This window comes from Phyllobates terribilis, unplaced genomic scaffold, assembly GCF_046119375.1.
Source record: "Phyllobates terribilis strain yellow unplaced genomic scaffold, ASM4611937v1 Scaffold_7__3_contigs__length_470593459, whole genome shotgun sequence".
NCBI classification, from domain to species: Eukaryota; Metazoa; Chordata; class Amphibia; order Anura; family Dendrobatidae; genus Phyllobates; species Phyllobates terribilis.
Window position 1 is genome coordinate 185,012,841 of NW_027362767.1, and position 26,951 is coordinate 185,039,791.

The following is a 26,951-nucleotide window of genomic DNA, read 5'->3' on the forward strand; positions in this document are numbered from 1 at the left end:
GGCCTATCAGGAAACCTCCTGTGGAAAGCTTTAATAAGTCTAGGAGCAGAGACATCATCTTACCCAGGAGTTGTCTTCGGGACCGAAACCCTTCCAGGAGACAAGATACTGTAATCTCCCTCTATGCCATCTAGAATTCAAAATACGAGAAATTTCATACTCGCCGTCCTCCACCACAGGAGGAACTGTGACAGTGGCATCCCTATCTGATACATCAGCCTTTTTCAACAAGGAAACATGAAACACAGGATTAATCTTCTAGGAAGTAGGAACATCCAACCTAACAGCAGACGGGTTAACAACCTGAAGCACTTTAAATGGACCCACAAACTTAGGACCCAGTTTTTTTAGATGGAATCCTCAACCGCAGGTTCTTCAAGGACAACCAAATCATGTCACCAACAGTAAACAAAACCTCTTTACATTTCCTGTCAAAATACTTCTTGGACTTCTTCTTAGCCTCTTGCAGGTTACATCGTACATTAGTCCAAACTCTCTCCAAATCACTGGAAAAATTCTCCTCCTCCGGCACCGCCGACCCCAATTTGGAGAACGAACCAAAAGACGGATGTCTCCCAGTACAACAAAAAAAAGGATAACACCCAGCAGAGGAGGATGTATGGTTGTTAAGAGCAAATTCTGCAAGTGGCAGAAACTCAGACCACACATCTTGATTGTCCGCCACAAAACAGCGCAAAAACTGTTCCACATCCTGGTTCTTTCTTTCAGTCTTTCCATTCGACTCGGGATCATAACCAGACGAAAATGACAAATGGACTCCCAACCTGTCACAAAAGGCACGCCAAAAGCGAGCCACAAACTGAGGTCCTCTATCAGAAACAATATCCGTGGGAATGCCATGGAGCTGGACAATCTCCTTAACAAACACCTTAGCGAGTGTCTTGGCGCAGGGCAACTTAACGAATGGAACCAAATGACACATCTTACTAAAATGGTCCACGACCACCAAGATGACAGTAAAACCCTCGGACACCGGAAGATCAGTAATAAAATCAATAGTGAGATGCGTCAAAGGCACACTAGGAAACTCCAGAGGGCAAAGCAACCCCGCAGCAGAAGTATGTGAAGCCGTTGACCTAGCACACACAGTACACTGAAGCACCCACTTGATGACTTCCTTCTGCCATCCAGGCCACCAAAAACTGTGACTGATAAGTCTCTTAGTCTCCGAAACTCCTGGATGACCTGCCAACCGAGACTCATGACACTCCACAAACAAATCTCTCCTAAAGGCTCTAGGCACGAACAACCTCCCATGGGGAGTGTTAGATGGAGCATCATCTTAAGCTTTCAGAATCCCATTTTCCAAAACAGAGTCCAAAGCCGCCACCACAACTCCTTTCTGCAAAATGCTCTCCTCCTCCTCGGAACCGACCGTAGGAGAGAAGCTGCGAGATAAAGCATCGGCTTTAACATTCTTATTACCAGGAATATAGGTAACAGAAAAATGAAACCGAGAAAAAAAAAGTGCCCACCTAGCTTGACAGGCATTCAAGCGCTTGGTAGCATCCAGATAGATCAAATTCTTATGATCTGTGAAAACCTGAATAGGAAATCTAGCGCCTTCCAAAAATGACGCCAATGTTCAAATGCAAGTTTAATAGCCAGCAACTCCCGATTTCCAACATCATAATTCAGTTCGGTTTCCGAAATTTTTTTCGAAAAGAAGGCACAAGGATGTACTCCACCCTTGTTCTCCTGAGATAAAACTGCTCCGATCCCACCAATGAAGCATCGACCTCGACCAAAAAAGGCTTGGTCTCATCAGGCTGCATAAGGATAGGGGCAGAACTGAACCTTTCTTTGAGATACTCAAACGCTTAAATGGCCTCAGTAGTCCACTGGGCCGTATTCACACCTTTCCTGGTGAGATCGGTTAGAGGTTTAACAATTACAGAAAAATTCTTAATGAATTTCCTGTAATAATTGGCAAAACCCAAAAATCTCTGTATAGATATCAAACCATTAGGCCTAGGCCATTCATGCACAACCTGAACCTTCACAGGGTCCATCTCAAAGCCCTCGCTGGAGACAATGTAGCCCAAAAAACTAATTTTCTGCACAGCGAACTCACATTTCTCCAGCTTAGCAAAGAGTGAATTGTCACTCAATAACTGCAAAACTTCACGTACACTCTGCCAATGGGACTCTAGATTTGGTGAATGAATCAAAATATCATCCAAATACACAACCACATTCTTACCAATCAAAGGTCTCAGGATGTCATTAATAAGGTTCTGAAAACATGCAGGTGCGTTGGTAAGACCAAAAGGCATCACCAGATTCTCAAAATGACCTACCTGAATGTTAAGAGCAGTTTTCCATTCATCACCCTCCTTCACACATAACAAATTGTATGCCCCCCGGAGATCAATCTTGGAGAACCACTTGGCTCCCACTAACTGGTTAAACAAGTCAGGAATTAACGGCAATGGGTAGGAATTGCGTACGGTATTAATTTCACGAAAATCCAAACATGGACGTAAACCGCCGTCCTTTTTTTTTAACAAAGAAGAATCCAACTGCCACAGGTGACTTAGAGGTCTAATGTGACCAGTAGCCAGGCTAGTCTGTATGTACACCTCCAAGGCCTTTCTTTCAGGGATAGCCAGATTAAACAAGCAACTTTTGGGAAGAGTAGCACTCGGAACAAACTCAATGGCGCAATCGTAATCCCTATGAGGAGGTAAAACTTGCGACTCCTCCTCCGAAAAAACCCTCCAAAAATCTTGAATAGGTACAGGTAATTCCACAGCCGCAATGAGACCATTACAACATTTATCATAGCACTTCGGACTCCAAGACTTAATCACATTAGTAGACCAGTCCAGTAAAGGATTGTGCAGTCTTAACCAAGGCAATCCTAGAACAACTGGAGAGGGCAAATTATCCAAAACAACCAAGTCCAAAATTTCTTGGTGATCTCCATTGATAGTGAGAGGAAATGCAGCAGTCTTGTGAGTAATACATTTCAAGGGAGTGTTATCAATTGCAATCACAGAAACAGGTGATGACAAAGGTTTGGATTTCAATTTAAGGTTTTCCAAAAACCCTTTATCAATCACATTAAGTGTTGAACCACAATCCACAAATACCTGAAATTCAATCAAATCTCGCTGCAGAGTAGTACTCCCAGAAAGAAACACTCCTGCAGAGCGTAAACAAGCTATACGGGCGTAACTGAACTTTTTTTTTTTACTTAAACGACGCTCACAATACTTAATCAAATGATAATCTTTACCACAATAAAGACACAAACCTTCGGCGAATTTCCGATCTCTTTCCTGAGAGCGGAGTGACATCGCCCCAAGCTCCATTGGTTCTCCTCTGTCAGAGCAGATTTTCAGGGAACTAGGACCTGCAGTTACAGGAGTCTTTACATCTTGAACCCTGGACCTCAGTCTCCTGTCCACACGAACAGCTAACTGCATAGCTTCCTGCAGAGTCTCAGGTGCAGGGAATGCAATTAGCAAATCCTTAACCCTTTCACTCAGACCAGCAAAAAATAAACATTTCAATGCAGAATCATTCCATTTAACTTCTGAAGCCCATCTACTGAAGTGTGTGCAATAATTTTCAACATCATCTGACCCCTGATTCAAACATCTAAGTTCTGATTCAGCAGATGAGATTCGATCAGGATCGTCATACAATAGCCCCATAGCAGAAAAAAATTCTTCAACAGAACTTAAACACGGATCATTAGGCTGGAGAGAAAAGGCCCAACCCTGTAGTTATTTGCGCAAAAGTGACATAAAAGTGACATAATAAAACCAATGTGCTGTGATTCATTCCCAGAGGATCTTGGTCTCAAATGAAAATATAACAAACAAGCATTTTTAAAGGAAAAAAAATCTTGCTGTTTACCATAAAAAAACATCAGGCAGTCCTACCTTGGGTTCAACAAAATGCGCTCCAGGACAGCTACTCACTTGTTGCTGAAGCTCGGCCACCTCCAGAGACAATCCCTGCAGGCGTTGAGCCAAATCCTGGATGGAAACAATACTGATCCCTGAATTTTCTTTCCTTTTAGTTTTTTTTTTTGGTCTGGACTTACTGTTATGATCTGCAACATGTACAAAGGAAAGATAGGGGAAAGCTGTCCCTACAGTAAGACTAAGCTGAATCCCTACGATGTAGTGGGCTGCCTGCTCCTTGTGAACAGACCCGCCTTTGTCCTCGGCTAGTCTGAACGGAGACCTATAGAATTAAGGGAGGGGTCCCTAAAAGAACTAAGGACTGGGACAAAAATGGGACATCTCCTAAACAGAAGTTGTTGCAGAGCAAAAGGACAAACTGACAAAAAGTACTAAAGGTCCAGAGGACCAAGAACTGACAGAGATAGGCACCGAAGCACCTGGCTAGAGAGTCAGTCAAAACAACACTGAAGTCCAGCAAAGCCAGAAGGGCGGAGCTGGAATATATAGGCAGCTGGTCACGTGACCGCAAAACACAAGATAGCAAAAACTAACAGGAGGGTTCTAACAAGGACACAGTTCAGACAGGAACTGAACCAGGAACAAGATACATGAACGAGCCTGGGAACTCAGCCCCCAGGTGGCAGAAACAGACTAGAAGTCACAGATACAGGCAACAGGCCTGTGTATACAGCCCCCAGGGTGGCGGAAGAGACTGAAGTCACAGATACAGGTAACAGGCCTGGGTATACAGCCCCCAGGGTGGCGGAAACAGACAAGATACAGGACAGGACCTGGCATCTCAGTTGCACAGAACACACTGAAAGAAAGTGTTGCTCAGGCACCTCCTACTGGGTGGAGGGGATTTAAGTATCCAGTGACTCACAGCATTAGGCTGGGGACGCATTAGGAGTGCGTACACAGTAACTATAAGAATCAGGCAGTAACCGCGCTGCCGCCCTAAGCAATCAGACAAGAGACACAGCAGGTACTGAAGCAAAGTGCGCAGCCTGGACTGATAGGTAAAATTGTGGTCTTGCATGGTGGGAGGTGGTAAGCCATGCCAGCACGCCACCAGGGATGTTACAGTACCCCCCCCCCCCTTTACGCCCCCCTCTTCTTCAAGCCTGCAAGGATTTTCTGCAGAGAATTTGATCCTTCTCTTCAAGAAGATTACATCTTCTGTCCACTAGAGGGAACGAAACTGGTCTCACCATCTTGGTGACTAGGATGCTTCCTTCCATCGAGCCATCCTCAGCAACAGATGAAGTGAGTGAAGTACCAGGAACAGGACACAGGAAAGTCTCTCTCCATTTGTTAATATCGGGTAGCACCCCAAAATATTCAGGAGACAACTGGAAGTCCTGCGCCTGGTTGGAGGGGTGCAGAGACTCGGGGGTATCCACCGCCTTGACGTACACTTTGCCAAGCTTACTGGATGAAGTGGGCGAAGTACCAGGTACAGGGTGCAGAAAAGTCTCTCTCCATTTGTTATCAGGTAGCACCCCGGAGGATTCAGGAGACAACTTGAAGTCCTCCGGCTAGTTGGAGGAGTGCAGAGACTTGCAGATAGCCACCGCCTTGACGGACTTATTGCCAAATTTATTAGAAAATGAGGATCTTTGCTTAGGGACCAACTTCAGTCTGGTTTCTGAGATGACACGTCTGCGAGGCCGGGTGGTACCTGAAGCCAGATCATTGGTACAATCGTCGAGACTGAGTGGGGACAATGCCTCCGTTTCCCTTCCTTCGGAGACTTCAGCGCACAGCGAGTCAGCGACTAGCAGATCTGGTGAAGAAGAAGAAGACACTGCTGACTGTCCTGAAGATATGGGGACTGGATACCCCTTGTACCTCAGCAGTCCCCCAGGAAACACCATGCAGGATCTCCAGACGTGAGCGGGCACTAGATCTCTCGGCTCTGGACGACCTGTGGGTAAACGAGACAGCACCTGGAATGTGAACTTCTTCATGTGTAATGCTCCAATCTGGAGCTTAATTTGTACAGACATATTTTGACTGTTTCTGAGTAGGGCTCGTCCTTCCGCTGACAATGCCCAAACTAGATTCTGGAGTTGTCGGACGGGAATCAGACACCGACTCTTCAAGGCTTTATGCCCGAAACTTCCAGTTAATCCGAGGCCTTCACTTGCCACAGAGACAGTCACGGTCATCTGTGGAGAGGAGACACTAACGCCAAGGGCAGCCTATCCTACAGGCCTAATGTCTTGGGATTCTCCAACCTTCGCTGGACAAAGACCGTCTGGGTGTCCCAAACAATCGCAGCGGGACCACAATCCAATTTTGTGACTGAGTTCCGGCCTCTGCTTTGCCTGACAAACATGGTCATCCTTCATGGATTCTGTGCGGGTAGCTGCCTCTATAGGCTGGGGAACAGGAGGTCTTTGGGAGGACAGAACCTGGCGTGACAGTTTACCTCTACGCCTTGCACCTCTGGACTGCCTCTTGAGGTTGGGAAGAGAAGAATTCTGTGGATCATTGTCATCCTGTGTGGATTCTGTGTGGGCAGCAGCCTCTTCTGAGGAACTGGTGGGCTACCTACACGCATCACCCATCGGGACTGCTCCAGGATATTGGGAAGGGAAGCTTTAGTAGAAGCTTCAGGGTTAGGGTCATCGAAGACCATTAGAAAGGCCACCAGAAAGGCCAAAGGTCAGAGATGATAGGATCCCATGCTTCCCATAGGGGAGTGATCCAATTCAAGGCATCACCCGCTAGGTAGGACATCAGAAATGCTACTTTAACCCGATCAGTGGGAAAATAGTGAGCATAGTATTTATAATGCAGCATGCATTGCTCCACAAATGCATGGCTTTGTTTTGGATCCCCATAGTACCGTGGTGGATCTGCAGGAACGAGTGCTGATAGTTCCATTTGGGCTGGTACGTAAATCGCCTGGACTTCAGCTTGAGAAAAAATTTTTCCTTGGTGCACGTATTCGCCAGACAAGGATTAAAATGTCTCAGAGAGCAAAGGGCTGTGGGGCTCAACGGGGACCATGGCCTGTGCAAACTGTTACGCTCACGCCCGGACTTACTGGCGTGAGAGTGGTTAGTGATCCCACTGGACCATGAACTGAGGAGTGCTTGGAGGGGCGTGACTATGTATCAACTCGGTCCGACCAAGGTCGCACGGCGGCTCAGTCGACTCCGTGAACCAGGGAGGAACCGAGCAGAAGGATCAGGTGCTACTCCAGGTCAGACCCCGGTCACAGCTGTTGACCCACACCGGGGAATGCAGGAACGGGCAGGCACAGCTGGTATGCAGACAGGTGGGTACTGGCAGGCATGGCTGGTATGCAGACAGGCGGGTGCTGACAGGCATGGGTGGTATACAGACAGGTGGGTGCTGACAGGCACGGCTGGTATACAGACTGGCAGATACTGTCAGGTATGAATGCAGGCTGGATAGGGACGAGTACAGACTGGGATACAGGAACGGAGCCGCGGGTGCGGTGGACTAGCAGAGCAAAACCGCAGGCACGGAGGACAAGCGGGGCAGAGCAGAGCGAAACAGCAGGTGCGGTGGACAAGCAGAGCAGAGCGAAACCGCAGATGCGGTGGACAAGCAGAGCAGAGCGAAACCGCAGATGTGGTGGACAAGCAGAGCAGAGCAACGCCGCAGGTGCAGTGGACAAGCAGAGCAGAACAGAGCACGTGCAGGCAGACAGGACAGGGCTCTGTTCACATGGAACAGACTGGAAAATACAGGAAGATAGTTAGAACACAGGAGGTAGATACGGAGGCAGGGAAACGGGACAAGCAGAACCAGATACACACAAGGTACTTACAATGAAGTAGCGAGTGGACACAAAACTCACAAACAGAAGTACAGAGACAACGAGTTGGAGTTAGGTGCAGGTTCAGAGACTGCAGGAAAAGGGAAGGTTCGGACATAGAGACAAACAGGTAACGGGCTAGGACACAGTTCAGACAGGAACAAGATACAGGAACGAACCTGGGAACTCAGCCCCCAGGGTGGCGGAAACAAACTAGAAGTCACAGATACAGGCAACAGGCCTGGGTATACAGCCCCCAGGGTGGCGGAACAGACTAGAAGTCACAGATACAGGTAACAGGCCTGGGTATACAGCCCCCATGGTGGTAAAAACAGACAAGATACAGGACAGGACCTGGCAACTCAGTTGCACAGAACACACTGAAAGAAAGTGTTGCTCAGGCACCTCCTACTGGGTGGAGGGGGTTTAACTATCCAGTGACTCACAGCAATAGGCTGGGGATGCATGAGGAGTGCGCACACAGTAACTATAAGAATCAGGCAGTAACCGTGCCGCCGACCTAAGCAATCAGATAAGAGACACAGCAGGTACTGGAGCAAAGTGTGCAGCCTGGACTGATAGGTAAGAAGGTGGTCTTGCATGCTGGGAGGTGGTAAACCATGCCAGAACGCTGCCAAGGATGTTACAGTCTGTAGCATAATCCCCCCATAGGCAGAGTCTGTAGTATAATCCCCCCCCATAGGCAGAGTCTGTAGTATAATCCCCCCATAGGCAGAGTTTGTAGTATAATCCATAATAGGCTGAGTCTGTAGAATAATCCCCCCCATAGGCAGAGTTTGTAGCATAACCCCCCCCCCTTCATAGGCAAAGTCTAGCATAACCACCCCCCATAGGCAGAGTCTGTAGCATATTCCCCCACCCCATAGGAAAAATTAAAAAATAAACACAAACATAATACTCACCTCTCTCTCCTCCTTGTTCTCTCGCTCCGAGCGCGCGGCCCGCACACATCTTCAGAACAGCGGGCCGGGCACCAAGTGATGATGTCAGTGGGGAGACTAATGGGAGAAGGAGTGTCACGCTCACACTAGCACACATTAGCAAATGAAAAAAAAAAGATTTTTGTACTCTGCACTCAGGAGCTCTGCATACAGCCGAATTTAAACTCCACAAAATGAAAAGTGGGCTACTAGGGCTTGCTTGCTGTATCACATTAGCAAGTGAAACAATAGATTGAAGGGATACTGGTGCATAGAGCACAATACAAGCAGTGCACAACACAATCCTATGAATACTATGGGCCCTGCTGTTTTTGTTGAACCTCAGTAATAGCACAAGAAAAAAAAATTCTGCTGCAAGATTGATTTCACAAGCACACCGGAGACTAGTTATCTAAACTATCTGACTTCCAAACAACCGCCTATCTATCTAGCTAGCTAAAATCTCTCATTACACAGAAGCAGGGTGCAGCAGCAGCGTCTGTGACCAGTGACATGCATAAAATGGCGCTCGGAACATGGCCGCACTTTATATAGAGAGGACATGTGATTTCAGCAGAATATGGCAGAAGCCCTTGTGTCTGGACAGTGTGGATGCTTCTTGCGCTCTGATTGGCTAGCAGCGATTTGCTCTCCCCAGCCCCTCCCCTCATCAAACACGTCCCCAGGCTCATCATACACAAGCAGTATGCTAGCCAAACTGTTAAAAACACTGTAGTTGCACCGCAACAATTTTCCCCCACTTCTTCACTGAATGTTATTGATTTTTGCAGATTTTAAGTAAAAATGCTCGCTTTTCTGATCACGAATCCAAATGTGCCATATTCGTGTCGAATTTAACACTTGAATTCGGATTTCGAACATATTCGCTCATCACTAACCACTACCACCTCAGTTGTCAGGCTGACAGAGTCACCAACATACTTGTAGCTATTTATTTGAATCGCATCCTCCAGCTCCTACTTATAGCAAATTGTCCCATTGGACAGAAATTTTCTCTTTTATCTTCTGATATAGTATTAAAACTAGTGATGAGCGAGCACTAAAATGCTCGGGTACTCGTTCAAGTCGTGCAAATTGGAATACTCGGGTGCTCGGTCCGAGTAACGAGCCCAATGTAAGTCTATGGGAAACTCGACCATTTTTCGGGCGACTCCACCCAGCGGTCTGCAGAGGGCCTAAAAATTGCCCAAATTGATGGGAATAGTGCTCAAATGACATGGGAACAGCATGGGGAAGACCCCTGGAAGCATTTCTGACTCCCAGGTCAATGCTGTCAACAACGTTGTCAGAGTATTACGCCACTTTTACAGACTAGAATAAAACATACAAAAACGAAACCAAAATGGATTTTCCTGGGAAATATGTTAAGGAACATCCTTTCCAGGGTAATGACTTGTATATAAGGTAAAAAATATAACTAAAAACAAAAATGCTCCTCCACATCTTGGGCTATGTTCACATGTACCGTTTTTAATGCGTTTTTGCACTTTTGAATTGCTTTCAACCAAGACAAATGCATTCACCAGGAAATGTCATTTTAAAATTTTACTACCTTATCTGGCCATGTGGTGTGTGACTCATCATCAGACACATCCTTTTTCATTTATGATTGAGGGACTCTGAAAGTCACAAAGACTATTTTTAAAGGGCCATCAGGCTGCCCTTACTATTCTTAAAGGGCCAGCAGTCGGTTATGCTTTGCTGTTCCCATTATTAACCAGTGGGTCTCCTATACTGTTATTGCTTATGCAGTGACTGGAATGGCTACCAAAAATTTGGAGGAACTCCAATGCCGCTTGCAAGAGACGTAGAGGTCGGAGGGCCTCCTGCAAAAAATGCTCCCATTATTAGGAAGTGTGTCTCCCATACTGTTTGCCTATGCAGTGAAGCAACAGCTGTCAAAAATTTGGAGGAACTCCAATGTCCCTTGTAAGAGATGTAGAGGTCAGAAGGCCTCTTGCAAAATATGCTCCCATTATTAGGAAGTGTGGCTCCCATACTGTTTGCCTATGCAGTGAAGCATTGGCCGCCAAAAATCTGGAGGAACTCCAATGCCCCTTGCAAGAGACGTAGAGATCAGAGGGCCTCCTGCAAAAAATGCTCCCATTATTAGGAAGTGGGTCTCCCATACTGTTTGCCTATGCAGTGAAGCAACGGCTGCCAAAAATTTGGAGGCACTTCAAAGCCCATTGCAAGAGACGTAGAGGTCGGAGGGCCTCCGGAAAACAATGTTCCCATTATTAGGAAGTGTGTCTCCCATACTGTTTGCCTATGCAGTGAAGCAACGGCTGCCAAAAATTTGAGGAACTCCAATGCCCCTTGCAAGAGACGTATTGGGCGGAGGGCCTCCTGCAAACAATCCTCCCATTATTAGGAAGTGTATCTCCCATACTGTTTGCCTATGTAGTGAAGCAACGGCTGCCAAAAATTTGGTGGCACTCCAATGCCCCTTGCAAGAGACATACATATGTACATATGGTGGTGGAGGTTGAGGATGTGGAGAAGGAGGAGGACAAGAGCAAATAGACAAAATCAGGAAGTTTATACCCATGTCTGGGTGTGAAGACAGAGGTGCATGGGAATATAGTTAGACCTCCCAAAAAAGACACTGTATTTGAGTTTATGGTACGTTGCTATCATACGGTGGTGTTGAGAAGTCTGGCCCAATCCAGCCCTTGTTCATTTTTATAAGAGTCAGCCTGTCAGCATTTTCAGTTGACAGGCGGATGCGCCTATCGGTTATAATTCCATCAGCAGCACTAAAATACCGCTCTGACAAAATGCTAGCAGCAGGGCAGGCTAGGTCCTCCAGGCCGTAGAGAGCCAGTTCATCCCACGTGTCTAGCTTGGATACCCAATAATTATAAGGCACAGAGAAATCACGGTGGACGTTGGTACGGTCGTCAAGGCACTCCCTCACCATCTTCCAAAAGGTTTCCTTTCTTGCGAGAATACCCCGCGCTTCAGGGCCTGTGCAATGGGAGGGTCTGAGAAAACTCTACCAGGACTTTGACCGTGTTCCCCTGCCTCTGCTGGATTGGCTTTGTGTCTCTCTCGCCAGTACTCCTTGGTTGTTCAACGAACTGTGACCTCTGCCACCAGCGTTTTCAGATGGGAATTTTTTTTAATAATTCCGCAACAAGGGCCTTCTGGTACGTCCCCAATTTAGTAGACCTGTCCACCTCTGGAATAAGAGATAGAAAGTTCTCCTTGTAGCATGGGTCTAGAAGTGTCACCAACCAGTAATGAAGTCACCCAAAATTTGGACAACGCGAGGGTCACGGGAAAGGCAGCGTAACATAAATTCAGCCATGTGTACCAGACTGCTAACAGGGAAGACTTCTCAGTCCTCACCAAGAGGACGACTGACCATGCTCTCCTCTTCCTCTTCCCTGTCATCAGGCCATCCATGCTAAACAGACCGTACGACAGTTGTGAAGGTAGTACCATCTGTAGCGCATGAAACTTGCTCCTGTTCTTCCTCCTTCTCTTCCTCATTGTCACCCAATCCACATTGGGATGAGATGAGGCTGGGCTGTGTGGAATCACCCTGTATGGTTCCTTGCTCCATCTCATTGTGCTCTGCCTGCAATGCATCCTCTTTAATTGTGAGCAGAGAGCATTTCAGAAGACAGAGGAGCGGGATGGTGATGTTAATTATAGCGTAATCGCCGCTCACCATCTTGGTGGCGTCATCAAAGTTTTGGAGGATGGTAGATATGTCTGACATCCATGTCCACTCCTGAAGTCTCATGTGTGGAGTCTGAACTGAATACTGACGGCCTTTTTGATGCTGGTAGTCAACAACTGCCCTCTTCTGCTCACAAATCCTTCCCAACATCTGCAATGTAGCGTTCCAATGCGTGGGGACATCACACACCAGTCGGTGAGCTGGAAGCTGCACACGCTGCTGAAGCATGGCAAGGACAGCAGAAGCTGTAGCTGACTTTCTAAAATGGGCACACAGGCGGCGTACTTTGAAAAGCAGATACGGCAGCTCCAGGTAGGTTTTGAGACACCGCTGAACCATGAGGTTAAGCACATGGGCCAGGCATGGTACGTGTGTGAGCTTGCCTCATCTCAGAGCCACCACCATGTTCCAGCCATTGTCACACATGACCATGCCTGGCTGTAGGTTCAGCGGTGTCAGCCACAGATCTGCCTGCTCTTTCAGAACTGTCCATAACTCTTCAGCATTGTGCGGTTTGTCACCTAAGCATATTAGCTTCAGCACAGGATGTTGCCACTTGGCTGAGGCAGTGCTGCAGTGCTTCAGCTTGTGACTGATGTGGTCATTTCGGAGATGGAGGCTGAAGAGGAGGAGGAGGATGAGGTGCAGGAGCTGTTGAATGTGGGGACAACCTTGATTGACCTAGGGCCCACAATCGTCGGCGTCTGGAGGATGTGTTCCGTCCCAAGGTCCGGCTGGGTACCGGCTTAACCCAGTGTGCCGTCAGTGAGATGTACCATCCCTGCCCACAAGCACTTGTCCATGTGTCCATGGTTAGGTGGACTTTCCTAGTAACTGCATTGTTGAGGACACGGCTAATGTTGTGGGACACATGCTTGTGCAATGCGGGGGTGGCACATCATGAGTAATAGTGGCGGTTGATGACCGAGTACTGAGGGACGGCCGCCGCCATCAGGTTGCGGAAAGCTTCTGTCTCCATGAGCCTAATAGGCAACAATTAGAGCGCAAGCATTCGTGAAATGTGTGAATTTAGTAGTGTGGCTGGGGTAGGGACAACTGAACGCTGCGCAGGGACAAGGATGTGGACGTGCTTGCTGATGGAGCTACTTTAGAGTGTGCAAAGACAGGTGCAGGGCAAGAGGCATCTTCGCATGCGCCATGGACAGGGGATTGGCGTGCACGCACAACAGCGGAAGAAGCAGTGGTGTTATTCGCAGACACTGTTCCTGGACCCTAGGGTTCGTCCCACTTAGTTGGGTACTTTGCTGCCATGTGCCTGATCATGCTGGTGGTGGTCAGGATGCTAGTTTTGCTACCTCTGCTGATGCTGGCCTGGCAGGTGGTGCAAATGGTCTTTTTGGGGTTACCAGCAGTCTTTAAAAAACAACCAGACTCGAGAAGACCTGACCGCGGTCAGATAAAATGGAGGAGCTGATCAAGCACCTGATCCTAAGCCAGCAGCAGCCCCAGCAGCATCACCGAGAGCAGCAGCTATAGCAGCATGGAGAGCAGCAGCACCGAGAGCAGCTCCAGCAGCAAAGAGAGCAGCAGCAAGTACAGCAGTAGACAAATAAACTCCTGATGCAGCAGATCCAACAGCAGCATCGGCAGATGGAACTCCTGGCAGGGGATGTCCGCAGCAGAGAAACCGCCCCTCCACCAAGTCCAGGTGATGAGAGAGATGTCCGGAAGGCGGTAATACGGGTATTGCAGAAGATGACCCTGGGGGATGATGTGGAAGCCTTTCTCATGGTTTTCGAGAGGGTGGCGGATCAGGAGGGACTTCCGTCAGAGCAGGGGGCGGAGGTGCTGGCACCGTATTTGACAGGTGAAACCAAAAGGCGTATTATGACTTAGCATTGCAGGATGCCAACGATTATGCCAAGTTAAACTCTGAAATCTTGGCACGCCAAGGAATCACTATGATGGTTAGAGCCCAACGAATCCACCACTGGGCATATGCCAGTGACAAACCCCCTCGCTCGCAGATATTTGACTTGTTTGTATTTGATCCAGAAGTGGTTGCTGCCAGAGTCTTCCCGTCCTGCCCAAATTGTCGAGCGTGATGGACAGATTCATCTACTCCCTTCCCAGGCCAGTGCAAACTTGGGTTGCCCACAAGATTGTGGCGATGTCACAATCTTGGTATAACATGTCCCCTGGACCGATGGGCTGCAACATGGGGCGGCATTGTTTCTATTACGAATATTTGGCCTGTTGTGTGGACTATCAACCTGGCGAGGGGCCGCAGGCATGTACCGTGTTGGTTAATGGGGTAATGGTACTTGGTCTTTTGGACTCGGTAAGTATGGTGATCCTGATCAGTGCTACACTTCCCCACCAGTTGATCCCTGACAAATTTGTGGGCTTTCGTTGTATACACAGAGATGCTAAGGACTACCCTCTGGCCAGAGTAACCATTAAATCAGACTGCGGTACCCAGTCTCATTAGGTCGGGGTAGTCAAGGACTTGATACATCCAGTCATATTAGGGCAGGAATTTTTCCTTATTTTGGGACTTATGGCAAAAGGGAACAGTATCGAATGTCTTGGACAAAAACCAGATCCCTCAGGAAAAAACCTCATCAAAATGAAAGGTGGATGAGTTCCCTCTGTGTGTCCTTGCCGGGGAGGAGGACAAGACAGTGACTTCTCAAATTAGAGACCTTACCTTAAATGGGGTGTTTGACAATGTTACCATCACCAACGGGGTTGCTCAAGAGCCAGGGGAAGGCACCAGGTTCCCACACGTTGCAATTAATGGGGAGTTATTGTATTGGGTGACTAAACTGTAGGGAGGAGAAATCGTGGAGCAGCTGTTGGTTCCAGGTCCCCAACAGCTGCTCGATGATTTCACCTCCCATCAGTTTAGTCACCCGATACAAGTTTACCCAATACGAGTGTTAGACATGCCTATTCGCATGTTTTGGGGGGACATCTGGGTGTAGAACAAAAGTGAAGAAAGGAGTGTGGAGGTTCTATTGGCCCGGATGCTACCGGGAGATCCTAAATTATTGTAGGTCCTGCCCCATAATTTAATTTCTATATAGTGGCAACTGGAGTAAAAAGGAATTAAATTTAAGAAATTCGAGTTTGATGAGGTAACTAGGAAGATTTTGCAGTAAACAGGAGAGTATGCTCGGGCGAGTACTGAGTAACTTTAGCGTACTTGGTGATATGTTTGAATCACTCCCGTGTGCATGATTTGCGACTGTTTGACAGCTTTAATACATGTGAGGAATGCTTGTTTCTTAAGCATTCCTCACATGTATTAAAGCTGTCAAACAGTCGCAAATCATGCACACGGGAGCGATTCAAACATATCACCGAGTACGCTGAAGATACTCGGTACTCGCCCGAGCATACTCGCCGAAAGGGTTAACCGAACATACACGCTCCTCACTAACTACTAAGTAATAATAAAAAAACAATTAAAAATATTTAATTTTATCTTTATTGGGAGTCTTCCCAGGACTTAAACCCACAGCCTCTATAATTGCAGACAACAGGTAACACTTTGAGCCACAGGCTCCAGTGATGTCACTGGGAGAATTTTGTTTATTTGATCTATATTGCAGCCTCCTACCCACAGGCAGATTATACTAGTACATAGAGATACATTGTAGAAAGAAGTTTTTTTTTTATGTCCCTCTATTCTAGAGGGAAAATAAAAGAAAGATTTTCTTTTTTTCCTATAAAATACTGGCTCACTTTTGTAAGATCAAGAAGAATTCAATTCTACTCAATTTATTCTCTCATCTTTAGAGGATGGCTTACAGAAGTTTATCACCTTCACACAGTACTTTAGTAAATGATATTTGACACTGAATTTACATAAATTGCACACCCTTTTTAAAGCTCCAATTTTTTTTTTTAATTTAAATTAGAGTTTATCAGACTTAGAACATTCAGGAAAAGGAATAACAATGGAGGGGTGGGGTATCTGGACAGTATTTGGAATTGTATAATTAATTACAATCTTTTGGATACCAGTGAAGCTAATGCGGAGGTTGTTTGTAGAAAACTAGTATTATAGTACAAGCCACACAAACAAATAAACCTTAAAAATTGCAAATGTGTGTAAGATGTATCTCTAATCATACTTTTTTTAAAAAAATTATACCTATTAAATGCTGGCTAAGCCTGCACTGCAGTGGCGCCTTTCAGGGGTCCCATCCTGTCGGTCCAGGATGTGCTGGGTACACAATATATTTCTACTGGCCAGTGTCGGGAAGGATGTAAAGTGCATGGAGCCTGGGTCGCCAACTTGACTTTTTATTTTTTCTGGACCGGTTATCAAAAAACCACAGACAGACAATATTTTTACTGACTCATTGAAAAACCATAATAAATCATTAGAATTATAAGTGATTGATGACTACAGCTCATAAATCACAGACACCTTAAAAAAAAATTTACAGACTGTCCTGGCATTTCTGGACGGTTTGCAGCCCTGCACAAGGCCAGTGTCATCAGGGTCATACTTAGAAGTCCATTGTCTGCCTTTGTACTAAAAACAGCAGCCATAGTTAAAATCTATGGACCTTCCACCAATCATAGCCATAGACTCTTCCCATCTTCAGCCTGTGCCTTTCCTTGCAATGACTATGATTACCTTAGTAGAGTCAGAGAAGAGATATCACTCAGGTCACTTGCAGAGGCCCTTTGTCATTTGCAGAGAGCCAAATGACTAAATAATAAGTATTGGAAATATCTTACAATTTGTGCTACACCAGGTCACAGAGGCGAGATTTCCTCTGTAACTAATCCCAGCAGTAGAAAATCAGCCAGGTTTAAGAGGCAAACAAGACCGACCTAATAGAGAGTGAGTGTCCCAGCGAAAGAATGGGAGGTGAGGAAGGTGGGCGATGTCCTGAAAGCGAGTACCTGCGCTGAAGTAGCCGAGACTGCCAAAGACAAGCCGAAAAGAATGTAGCCCAGGAGAGGACATACTGCAAGTGTAGGAGACATTCACTGTGGGCATGAGGGTGGGATGAGCTAGGATGAGGAGGGGACCATCCGATTGTTAAATTGGTGCTGTGAGAACAAGGGCGATTGGCGCATACTCAGAAGGTCCTGAAGTGAATGGCTAATGTAAGGATGAGTGGTAAATACTGGTGGGAGAGTAATGAAGATGAGTGAGTGGGTGTAACGTTCAGTGACAAAATGAGCTTAGACAAAACAGGAGAAAAGGTGGAAAGACCAGAAATTGTACATATTTTTGGAAAAGTTTTGCTTTTGTGCAATCTGTAAAGTCTAAGTCTCCAAATTGAATGACTGCAACTAAAGCTATTGTGAACTGTCCCTATGGTTTGACTTGTCAGGGGCCAGTGTGTGCTCAGTACTCACTATAAAAGAAGCAGCCACTTCAGTCTTGTCTGTTCCCCTCCATACATACACTGTATATGAGCGTACTCACATGATTGTGTGTCTAAGACTTTTTTTTACACTACGTTAATGGAAATACCCAGAAATGCATATTATCAGGTGCCTATGACAGAGGCCATGTCGCCCGTCACCCATAGTCTCACTTATTATAAAACCGATATGGAGTGATATAACTTTTTTTAACTGGATGCCTCTGTATGCAGAAGTGCACTGTTCTGCCGTATTCCATACAGCAACAAAATTGTGGCGTAAAAGGACCTCTCTGGGACCATCTAGTTAAAAGCCACTATGTGGCGAAAGTGAAAAATCACTTTGGGACCGGTAAACAGAGGTGGGTATGTTTTCCCTGTGGCGACTGCCTTGCCTGTACAAGGGGCAACATTGTTAGAGCTACCTCCTTTGATACTGCAGATGGGACTCGGACCTTTGCGGTCACTAGCTACATATCCTGCAGTACGTCCTATGTGGTGTACTATGGGGTATGCCCATGTGGGAAAATTTATGTCGGACTAACATCCAGGGAATTACACATCCGGACTCGGGAGCACATTAGGGACATCATTGCGGCAAGAGAGGTGGAGGATCTAATGACCATGAAGACAATTACAAAGCATTTTAAGATCTGTCATAACTCCGACCCCCGGGGTTTCAAAATAAGGGGGATTGATCGAATCCACTGTGGTATTAGGGGAGGCGATGTTAAAAAAGCCTTAGCTCAACTTGAGCTTAAGTGGATTACCAATTTGGGGACTGTGTCACCTATTAGGTTAAATGAGAAACTCAGTTTTTCGCCTTTTCTATAATCTCTGCACTTTTAACCTCGTTTTTAAAGTGTTTTTGTTTGGTGTGATTTTAATTTTCTCCTCTTTATGCCTCTGTATTTTAGTAATAATGATCTGTTACTATTTCCATTCTGTGATAATATGGACTGATCGATATATGGGAAGCATCTAAATCTAATGTGCCTTGGATTTATTTCTATCTGGACCCCCTATCCATTTGAACCCCAACAAAGAACCAAGAGTCTGGAAGCATCACTTTCACATCGATGGATATCCTTTTACCCGAGATGTGTACCTATTGCATAAATGACATATGCTGTATTGGTCTATTGTGTACTATGATAGATATGGATGTAAATTTAATATGTCTATATATCTTTGTTGGTATTACTTTATAATAATCTTTGCTCCTTTACCTCTTGGTTTTTGTTCTTCTCTTTATTTCTCCTTCTTCATTGTTTTTTCTCTATATATATCATTCATATTATACCATACAATGCTCTATAGTGGGAGGCATTATGTGGGGATATGTCCTTTCGCGATATAGGTTCCTTTGCGGACCTTTATTCTATTATTATTTTTGGGTCATATACTTTCCCCTTTATTACATGATATATATAGGGGTGGTTGTACCTCTTGTTTTTTCGTTGGTGGTCCCAGGGGTGGATAAGCACTATGCTTTCTGTGTTTGAAAACGAGAACTGACTTCCACAAAATGGCGCCGGGAGGCGCATGAGCACTGCGACAGTCTATCCCTTGTCGGGTTAAGGCCTCTGTCATTTCCGGAAAGGAGAGCCGGACCCCGTACTTCCGGTTTCTCTGTCACAGAGCTCGCGTGCGGCGCAGTAATTAGTGGACTCCAGATATGAATGAATATAAATATCGTGAGGCATACACACTCTTTATCACACTCCCCTTGAGAAAGCACTGAGTGTGCGAAACGCGTGTTGGGGCGTTATTCACGGCATGAGGACTAAACTCAGTGACAATCCTTATGGGTAAGTTCAATAGTCTTGGTCTGTATTAGTATTTCTATTTGATGTGAGCAATTCATCATTGCCCCTTTGTGAGCTTGACCATTCAATAATATGGTGTTTTGTTCCATGATTTGATTGAAATGACCACTGTTATTAGCCAACATGGGAGTTACTATTGTTATGACCTTACTTAGTCCCTCTTTGTAGGCATTACTACCCTTAGGAACTGAAATTAATCCTAAAAACAACATCACTATATTTGTCCATGTGTGCTGGTTTGTTTGTTTGTTTCATCCTTTTCCTCCTTCAAATAATCTTAAAACCTTGTGATTATTTGACAATGATTTTTTAATCACTATTTATGAATAAAGATTGTTATTTTTACAGTTGCTAGTGGTTTTTGGAATATTTTCCAAGCTTAGGTGTTATGAGAGGAGACTTAATAGCTGTTGCAAATATCTCAAGGGCTGTCACATTGTAGAAGGATCATCTTTATTCTCATTTGCACAAGGAAAGACTAGAAGCAATGGGATGAAACTGAATGGGAGGAGACACAGATTAGATATTAGAAGACACTTTTTGACAGTTAGGGTGATTAATGAGTGGAACAGGCTGCCACGAGAGGTGGTGAGTTCCCCTTCAATGGACGTCTTCAAACAGAGGCTGGACAGACATCTGTCTGAGATGATCTAGTGAATCCTGCTTTGAGCAGGGGGTTGGACCAGATGACCCAGGAGGTCCCTTCCAACTCTACCATTCTATGATTCTATGAAATCATTAAGGAGTGGGTGTGCAGTACCTGGCCACGGCCACTATGCCATCGACAGAACTGTGCAGCTCCACAACTGAGCAGTTCCAGTCACTGCCAACACCAAGTACAGCGGGGGGGTGCCACTGCCGCATCCCCACCGATCAGACATTGATGACCTATCCTAAGGAAAAGCCATGAATGTTAAAGTCCCGGACAACCCCTTTAATGGGTGCATGTGGGTGTATATGATATTTGTGTACATTTAATACAAGTATATAAAAACATTGCTTTGCTTGTGGTTTTATGACAACTTCACAGTAAATCCTCAGTGATTTTTACAGTGTTTTTGTGAGAAAATCACTACAAATCCACAACTTGACTACAACATATACTGTACCGTAAACTTACAATAGCAAGATAATATACTTCACCTTTTACTATTATTTAAGCATAAGACCAAGGTAGAACGGTATTTTACAATGATATTCTGGTATTATTTGAGCTCCGTATATGTTGTTTGTGGACTGAATGGTGACATTCTTCTATCAGTACGATGGATATTTGTGTGCACCCCTCAGCTGGACTGGTCTGAGGTGGAAGGTGGAGGTGTGTGAATGCTATGAGGGCCTCTTGTGGAGGAATCCGTCCATGCACCCCTCTGGGATCTGTGGCACCAATGCGCAGCATGGTGCCACACACTCCTCGGCTGGACTGGTCTGAGGTGGAAGGTGGAGGTGTGTGAATGCTATGAGGGCCTCTTGTGGAGGAATCCGTCCATGCACCCCTCTGGGATCTGTGGCACCAATGCGCAGCATGGCGCCACACACCCTTCGGCTGGACTGGTCTGAGGTCTAATAATTGAAGGGTTACATGGCAGTTAGCAACATATGTATAAGGCTGGAGTCACACGAGCGTTTGCTCTCTCCTGCAACAAATTATGCAAATCACACTTGGCTCAAACTCTGTCAGAGATTGATCCGAATGTCGGTTCACTGTGCTCCAACGCTCTCGCAGCACAGTAGCGGAGGAGACAGAGAAAGTAATTTCTACATCTCCTCCATTGCCAGCATCCACGGTAATCGTACTGCAATCGATGACATCTGAGTGCAGTGCGATGTTTCACACACACCCATAGACTTGTGAGTGTGATCCAATGTCGTCCTTGGTGGGAAATGAACACAGGACCCCTGCGCTGGAAAGCAACAGTGCTAACCACTGAGCCACCATGCTGCCCATATTTGACACTAATGTTTATGGGTAGATGCATGTGCCATATAAAACTAGTTATTCTTTTTTAAATTTAGATCATTTTTTTTGTGAGCGTCAATGACTTTAAATAACAACCAACATCATCCCCCTCCTAAACATTCACTGACCTGGTAAATGTACATTCGGGGTAGGGAAGGGAGTTAGTCAAATTTTACTGTAAGTTTTCCCATTCAAAGTTACTAATTTTTCTGCTGTTTAGTTGGTATCTATCACTGTTAGTGTTGAGCGAGTATGTTCTGTTAACCCTTTCGGCGAGTATGCTCGGGCCGAGCTCCGAGTATTTACAGCTGCTCGGTGATATGGTTGAATCCCTCCCGTGTGCATGATTTGCGACTGACAGTTTTAATACATGTGAGCAATGTCTATTTCTTACACATTCCTCCCATGTAATAAAGCTGTCAAACAGTCGCAAATCATGCACACGGGAGGGATTCAACCATATCACCGAGCAGCTGTAACTACTCGGAGCTCGGCCGAGCATACTCGGAACAGAACAAACTCGCTCAACCTTAATCATTGTACATTAATGTGCTCCTTGTTGGCAGCGTCTGTTGTCTCTTCACCTTTTACAGCCCATTTTATAGGGATCATCTAGTTTATCACTGTTGCATGTATATCGCTCATCTTCTACTTACACTAAGGCCTAATTCACACATTTGTGATTTTTCTCATATGCACGGACTGTTGTTTTGGATTTGACTTTCATCACGGTTTGATCCAAGTTTCTCCTATTCGTTCCAATGCTAATCACGGACGACACACACTGATGCCATCCATGAGCTGTACGTGATTTTCTCTGACCCATAGTCTTATATGGATAATTTTTATCCATGACTCAGATCAAAAATGGACATGACATTTTTTCGTGGACACACAGACAAAAAACAATGACATGTACCATAGACTTTAATGAGGACGGATAGAACATGTATGTGAGAAATGGACATCTGAATGAGAGCTTGGTTGAACAAGGCTTGACACCCAGTATTATCCATGGCTGGAAGTAATTTTGTGTGTTAATATTCTTTAGGTCTTCTGTAGGCTCAATGTCTGCACAGGTGTTAGTTGGTGGTTTGCATTCCGTAAACCTACTCCTTACACCAGGCACTGCTCAGTAACCTGGACTGCTCATTTTATACACTGCAATACCAGAGTATAATAAATAGTCTCTTATGAAGCCCAAACCTTGGCTGGGTTTGACAATAATACCAAGATGGAAACATCAGGGGCCTTTCAAAGCCCTTTCCCCCTCCTGACTGTCATGGTAGCCTGTTGGCTCCCCGTGATCATGTTGTGGGGGCCACCAGTACTTCCTGGTAAAGTGTTTTTAATTGCTGCAGTCAGCTAGGCTGCCCTGTGCCACAATGATTGATGACCTAAGTGGTGGAAAACCCCATCAAGCTGCAGGGCACTCATAATAGTATATATTGCTTTTTCATTATGCTTCTGTAAATAACAAAAAAACTCATTTATTCTGTCTGAATACTCTTTAGAAAACAAAATTCTGGCATGTTCTATACAATGTAGTATGCACATGGGACTTTTTCTCCTAGACGCTTTTCTTCTAGAAGTAAAGATCCCTGTACATATGGCATCAGACAGAACCCTTTATGTCAGAATACGATTATGTTGTGTGATAAAGCCCGAAACCCTATTAATCAGTAAATCTTGCTTAGCTGTTAAGGTTGCATTGCATTTAGCTGTGGGTCCAGGTCACTTGTCAGAGTCGTGGTTATTCTGTTACAGAGCTTTTGCATAGCTAATTGTGGTTCTTATAGCTCATATTTCATGAGAAGTTCATTCTGCCAATGTCTCTTCTTGTTGGGGAACACCATTGGGATTCTAATTTTTTGAAATTCCTCAATACATTTAATTAATTCTACTTCCAGAGATTTCCTTTCCTCACTATGTGCCAGTGGGTCTTCACAACTCTTCACACCATTCTCCTTTGCCACGTCCTGCATACTGTTTCTTCTTGATCCTGAGGTCTTGCTTTGGTCATGCTCTTTCAGAGAATTGGACAACTCTAGTGTGATGGTGGGTGATGGACTTTCATCGTGGGTCAGAGAAAAGTCATCTGTCTTTGGAAGATTGCTTTCACTTGGCCGCTCGGTACACACGGCAGCAGAATCATGGCTATCTAGGCTAGAGCTGGAAAGCTCATTTCCACTATCAGGCTCCTGATTTTGTGCTAGTAGTGGTGTTACTGTGTCTGTCTTCTCTTCTCTTTCATCTGTAGCTGTTGATAATAAAAAGATACAGGATAACTATATTTTTTTTCTAGAAATGTATTCTTTCTACATACCAATGAGAACATTTCAATTTCTTAGAGAATCACAGAAGATAACAGAAAAAGAGCACATGTAATAGCCCTTTATAACATTTCTTTTTTATTCTTAGGATAGATGTTTATTCTACACCCTATTAACCTCACTTAACTCCTTCCCCAACAAGCTTCTTTTCACTTTCCTGACCAGGCCATATTTTTCCATTCTGACCAGGGTCACTTTATGAGGAAAATTAGTCTGGAAAATTTCAATATATCCCAGTGATTCTGACAATGTTATTTCATGACGCATTGTACTTCATGCTAATGGTAAATTTAGGTCAATATGATTTTGGCCTTTTTATGAAAAGACTGAAAATTTGGCAAAAAAATTTGAATTTTTTGCCCTTAAACAAGACAGTTATACATAGTAACATAGTAACATAGTAACATAGTAACATAGTTTTTAAGGTTGAAGGAAGACTAAGTCCATCTAGTTCAGCCCATAGCCTAACATGTTGATCCAGAGGAAGGCAAAAAAAAAAACATGTGACAAACACTAAGCTCCACATTGGGGAAAAAAATTCCTTCCCGACTCCATACGACAATCAGACTAGTTCCCTGGATCAACGCCCTATCAAGGAATCTAGTATCTATAACCTGTAATATTATACTTTTCAAGAAAGGCATCCAGGCCCTTCTTAAATGTTAGTAGTGAATCCCTCATTACAACATCATGCGGCAGAGAGCTCCATAGTCTCACTGCTCTTACAGTAAAGAATCCGCGTCTGTGATTATGATTAAACCTTCTTTCCTCCAGACGTAGAAGATGCCCCTTGTCCCCGTCTCTGGCCTCAGAGTAAAAAGATCAGTAGAAAGGTCTTTGTACTGTCCCCTCATATACTTGTACATGGTAATAAGATCACCCCTAAGCCTTCATTTTTCCACAGTAAATAACCCCAAGTGTAATAACCTGTCTTGGTATTGCAGACCCCCCAGTCCTCTAATAACCTGTCTTGGTATTGCAGACCCCCCAGTCCTCTAATAACCTGTCTTGGTATTGCAGACCCCCCAGTCCTCTAATAACCTGTCTTGGTATTGCAGACCCCCCAGTCCTCTAATAACCTGTCTTGGTATTGCAGACCCCCCAGTCCTCTAATAACCTGTCTTGGTATTGCAGACCCCCCAGTCCTCTAATAACCTGTCTTGGTATTGCAGACCCCCCAGTCCTCTAATAACCTGTCTTGGTATTGCAGACCCCCCAGTCCTCTAATAACCTGTCTTGGTATTGCAGACCCCCCAGTCCTCTAATAACCTGTCTTGGTATTGCAGACCCCCCAGTCCTCTAATAACCTGTCTTGGTATTGCAGACCCCCCAGTCCTCTAATAACCTGTCTTGGTATTGCAGACCCCCCAGTCCTGTAATAACCTGTCTTGGTATTGCAGACCCCCCAGTCCTCTAATAACCTGTCTTGGTATTGCAGACCCCCCAGTCCTCTAATAACCTTGGTCGCTCTTCTCTGCACCCTCTCTAGTTCAGCTATGTCTTTCTTATACACCGGAGACCAGAACTGTACACAGTATTCTAAGTGTGGTCGCACTAGTGATTTGTATAGAGGTAGAATTATCTTCTCCTCATGAGCATCTATGCCTCTTTTAATGCATCCCATTATTTTATTTGCCTTTCTAGCAGCTGCCTGACACTGGCCACCAAACGTGAGCTTGTCGTCCACCAATACACCCAGGTCTTTTTCAGTGTCAGTTTTGCCCAGTGTTTTACAATTAAGCATATAATTATACATTTTATTTCCTCTGCCCAAGTGCATTACCTTACATTTATCCCCATTAAAGCTCATTTGCCATTTATCAGCCCAAGCTTCTAGTTTACATAGATCCTCCTGTAATATAAAATTGTCCTCCTCTGTATTGATTACCCTGCAGAGTTTAGTGTCATCTGCAAATATTGCAATACTACTCTGTATGCCCCCTACAAGGTCATTAATAAATATGTTAAAAAGAAGCTGGCCCAATACTGACCCCTGTGGTACCCCACTGTTTACTGAGACCCAGTCTGAGTGTGTTCCATTAATAACCACCCTTTGTTTCCTATCACTGAGCCAGTTCTTAACCCACATACATATATTTTCCTCTCTCCCCATTGTTCTCATTTTATGTATCAACCTTTTGTGTGGAACCGTATCAGAAGCTTTTGAAAAGTCCAAATACACAACATCCACTGCATTTCCTTGGTCCAGTCCAGAACTTGCCTCCTCATAAAAGCTAATCAGATTACTTTGACAGGAACAGTCCCTCGTAAACCCATGTTGATATTGGGGGAACGGTACCTCGTAAACCCATGTTGATATTGATATACTACACAAAATAGTTAATAAATAGCATTTTACAACATGTCTACTTCACATAGCATCATTTTTTAAACCTAATTTTTGTTAAAAAGGTTAAAAGTTTATCAGCATTTTTTCTTTTTTCCAACAAAATTTACAAAATACATTTTCCTGGGACCACATCACATGTGAATTGACTTTTTGGGCCTATGTGACAGAAAATACCAAAAAATGACAACATTTTAAAAACTGCACCCATCAAAATGCTCAAAACCACATTCAAGAAGTTTATTAACACTTTAAGTCCTTCACAGGAATTAAAGCAATGTGAAAGGAAAAAATTAAAATTAAAATTTTTCCCACAAAAATGTTGTTTTAGCCCCATGTTTTATATCTTCACAAAGGTAACAGGAGAAAAAGGACCTCAATATTTGTTGTCAAATTTCTCCTGAGTACACCGATACACCATATATTCCAGAAAACTACTGTTTGAGCGCATAGCAAGGCTTGGAAGGGAAGGAGCACCATTTGAGTTTTGGAGCACAAAATTGGCTGGAATAGATAGCGGACGCCATGTCGCATTTGCAAAAGCCCTGATGTGCCTAAACAATGGAAAACCCCCACAAGTGACCCCATTCTGGAAATTACACCCCTCTAGGAATTTATCTAGATGTGTGTTGAGCATCTTGAACGCACAGGTGCTTCACAAAATTTTAGAATGTTGAGCCGAGAAAATGAAAAAAATAAATTTTTCCCACAAAAATGTTGCTTTAGCCCCAAATT

At 44.8% G+C, this 26,951-nt stretch overlaps 1 protein-coding gene across 1 annotated transcript in view; it reads right to left on the bottom strand.

Moving 5' to 3' along the window:
* Positions 1 to 22,029: 22,029 nt before the first annotated feature.
* Positions 22,030 to 26,951, bottom strand: part of LOC141154116 (BTB/POZ domain-containing protein KCTD12-like) — a 179,037-nt gene continuing 174,115 nt past the window's right edge. Inside the window, exon 4 of the mRNA XM_073639588.1 lies at positions 22,030 to 23,796. Within this exon, the coding sequence (XP_073495689.1) occupies positions 23,330 to 23,796 (467 nt within the window). The 3' untranslated portion in view covers positions 22,030 to 23,329. The remainder of the gene's footprint in view (positions 23,797 to 26,951) is intronic.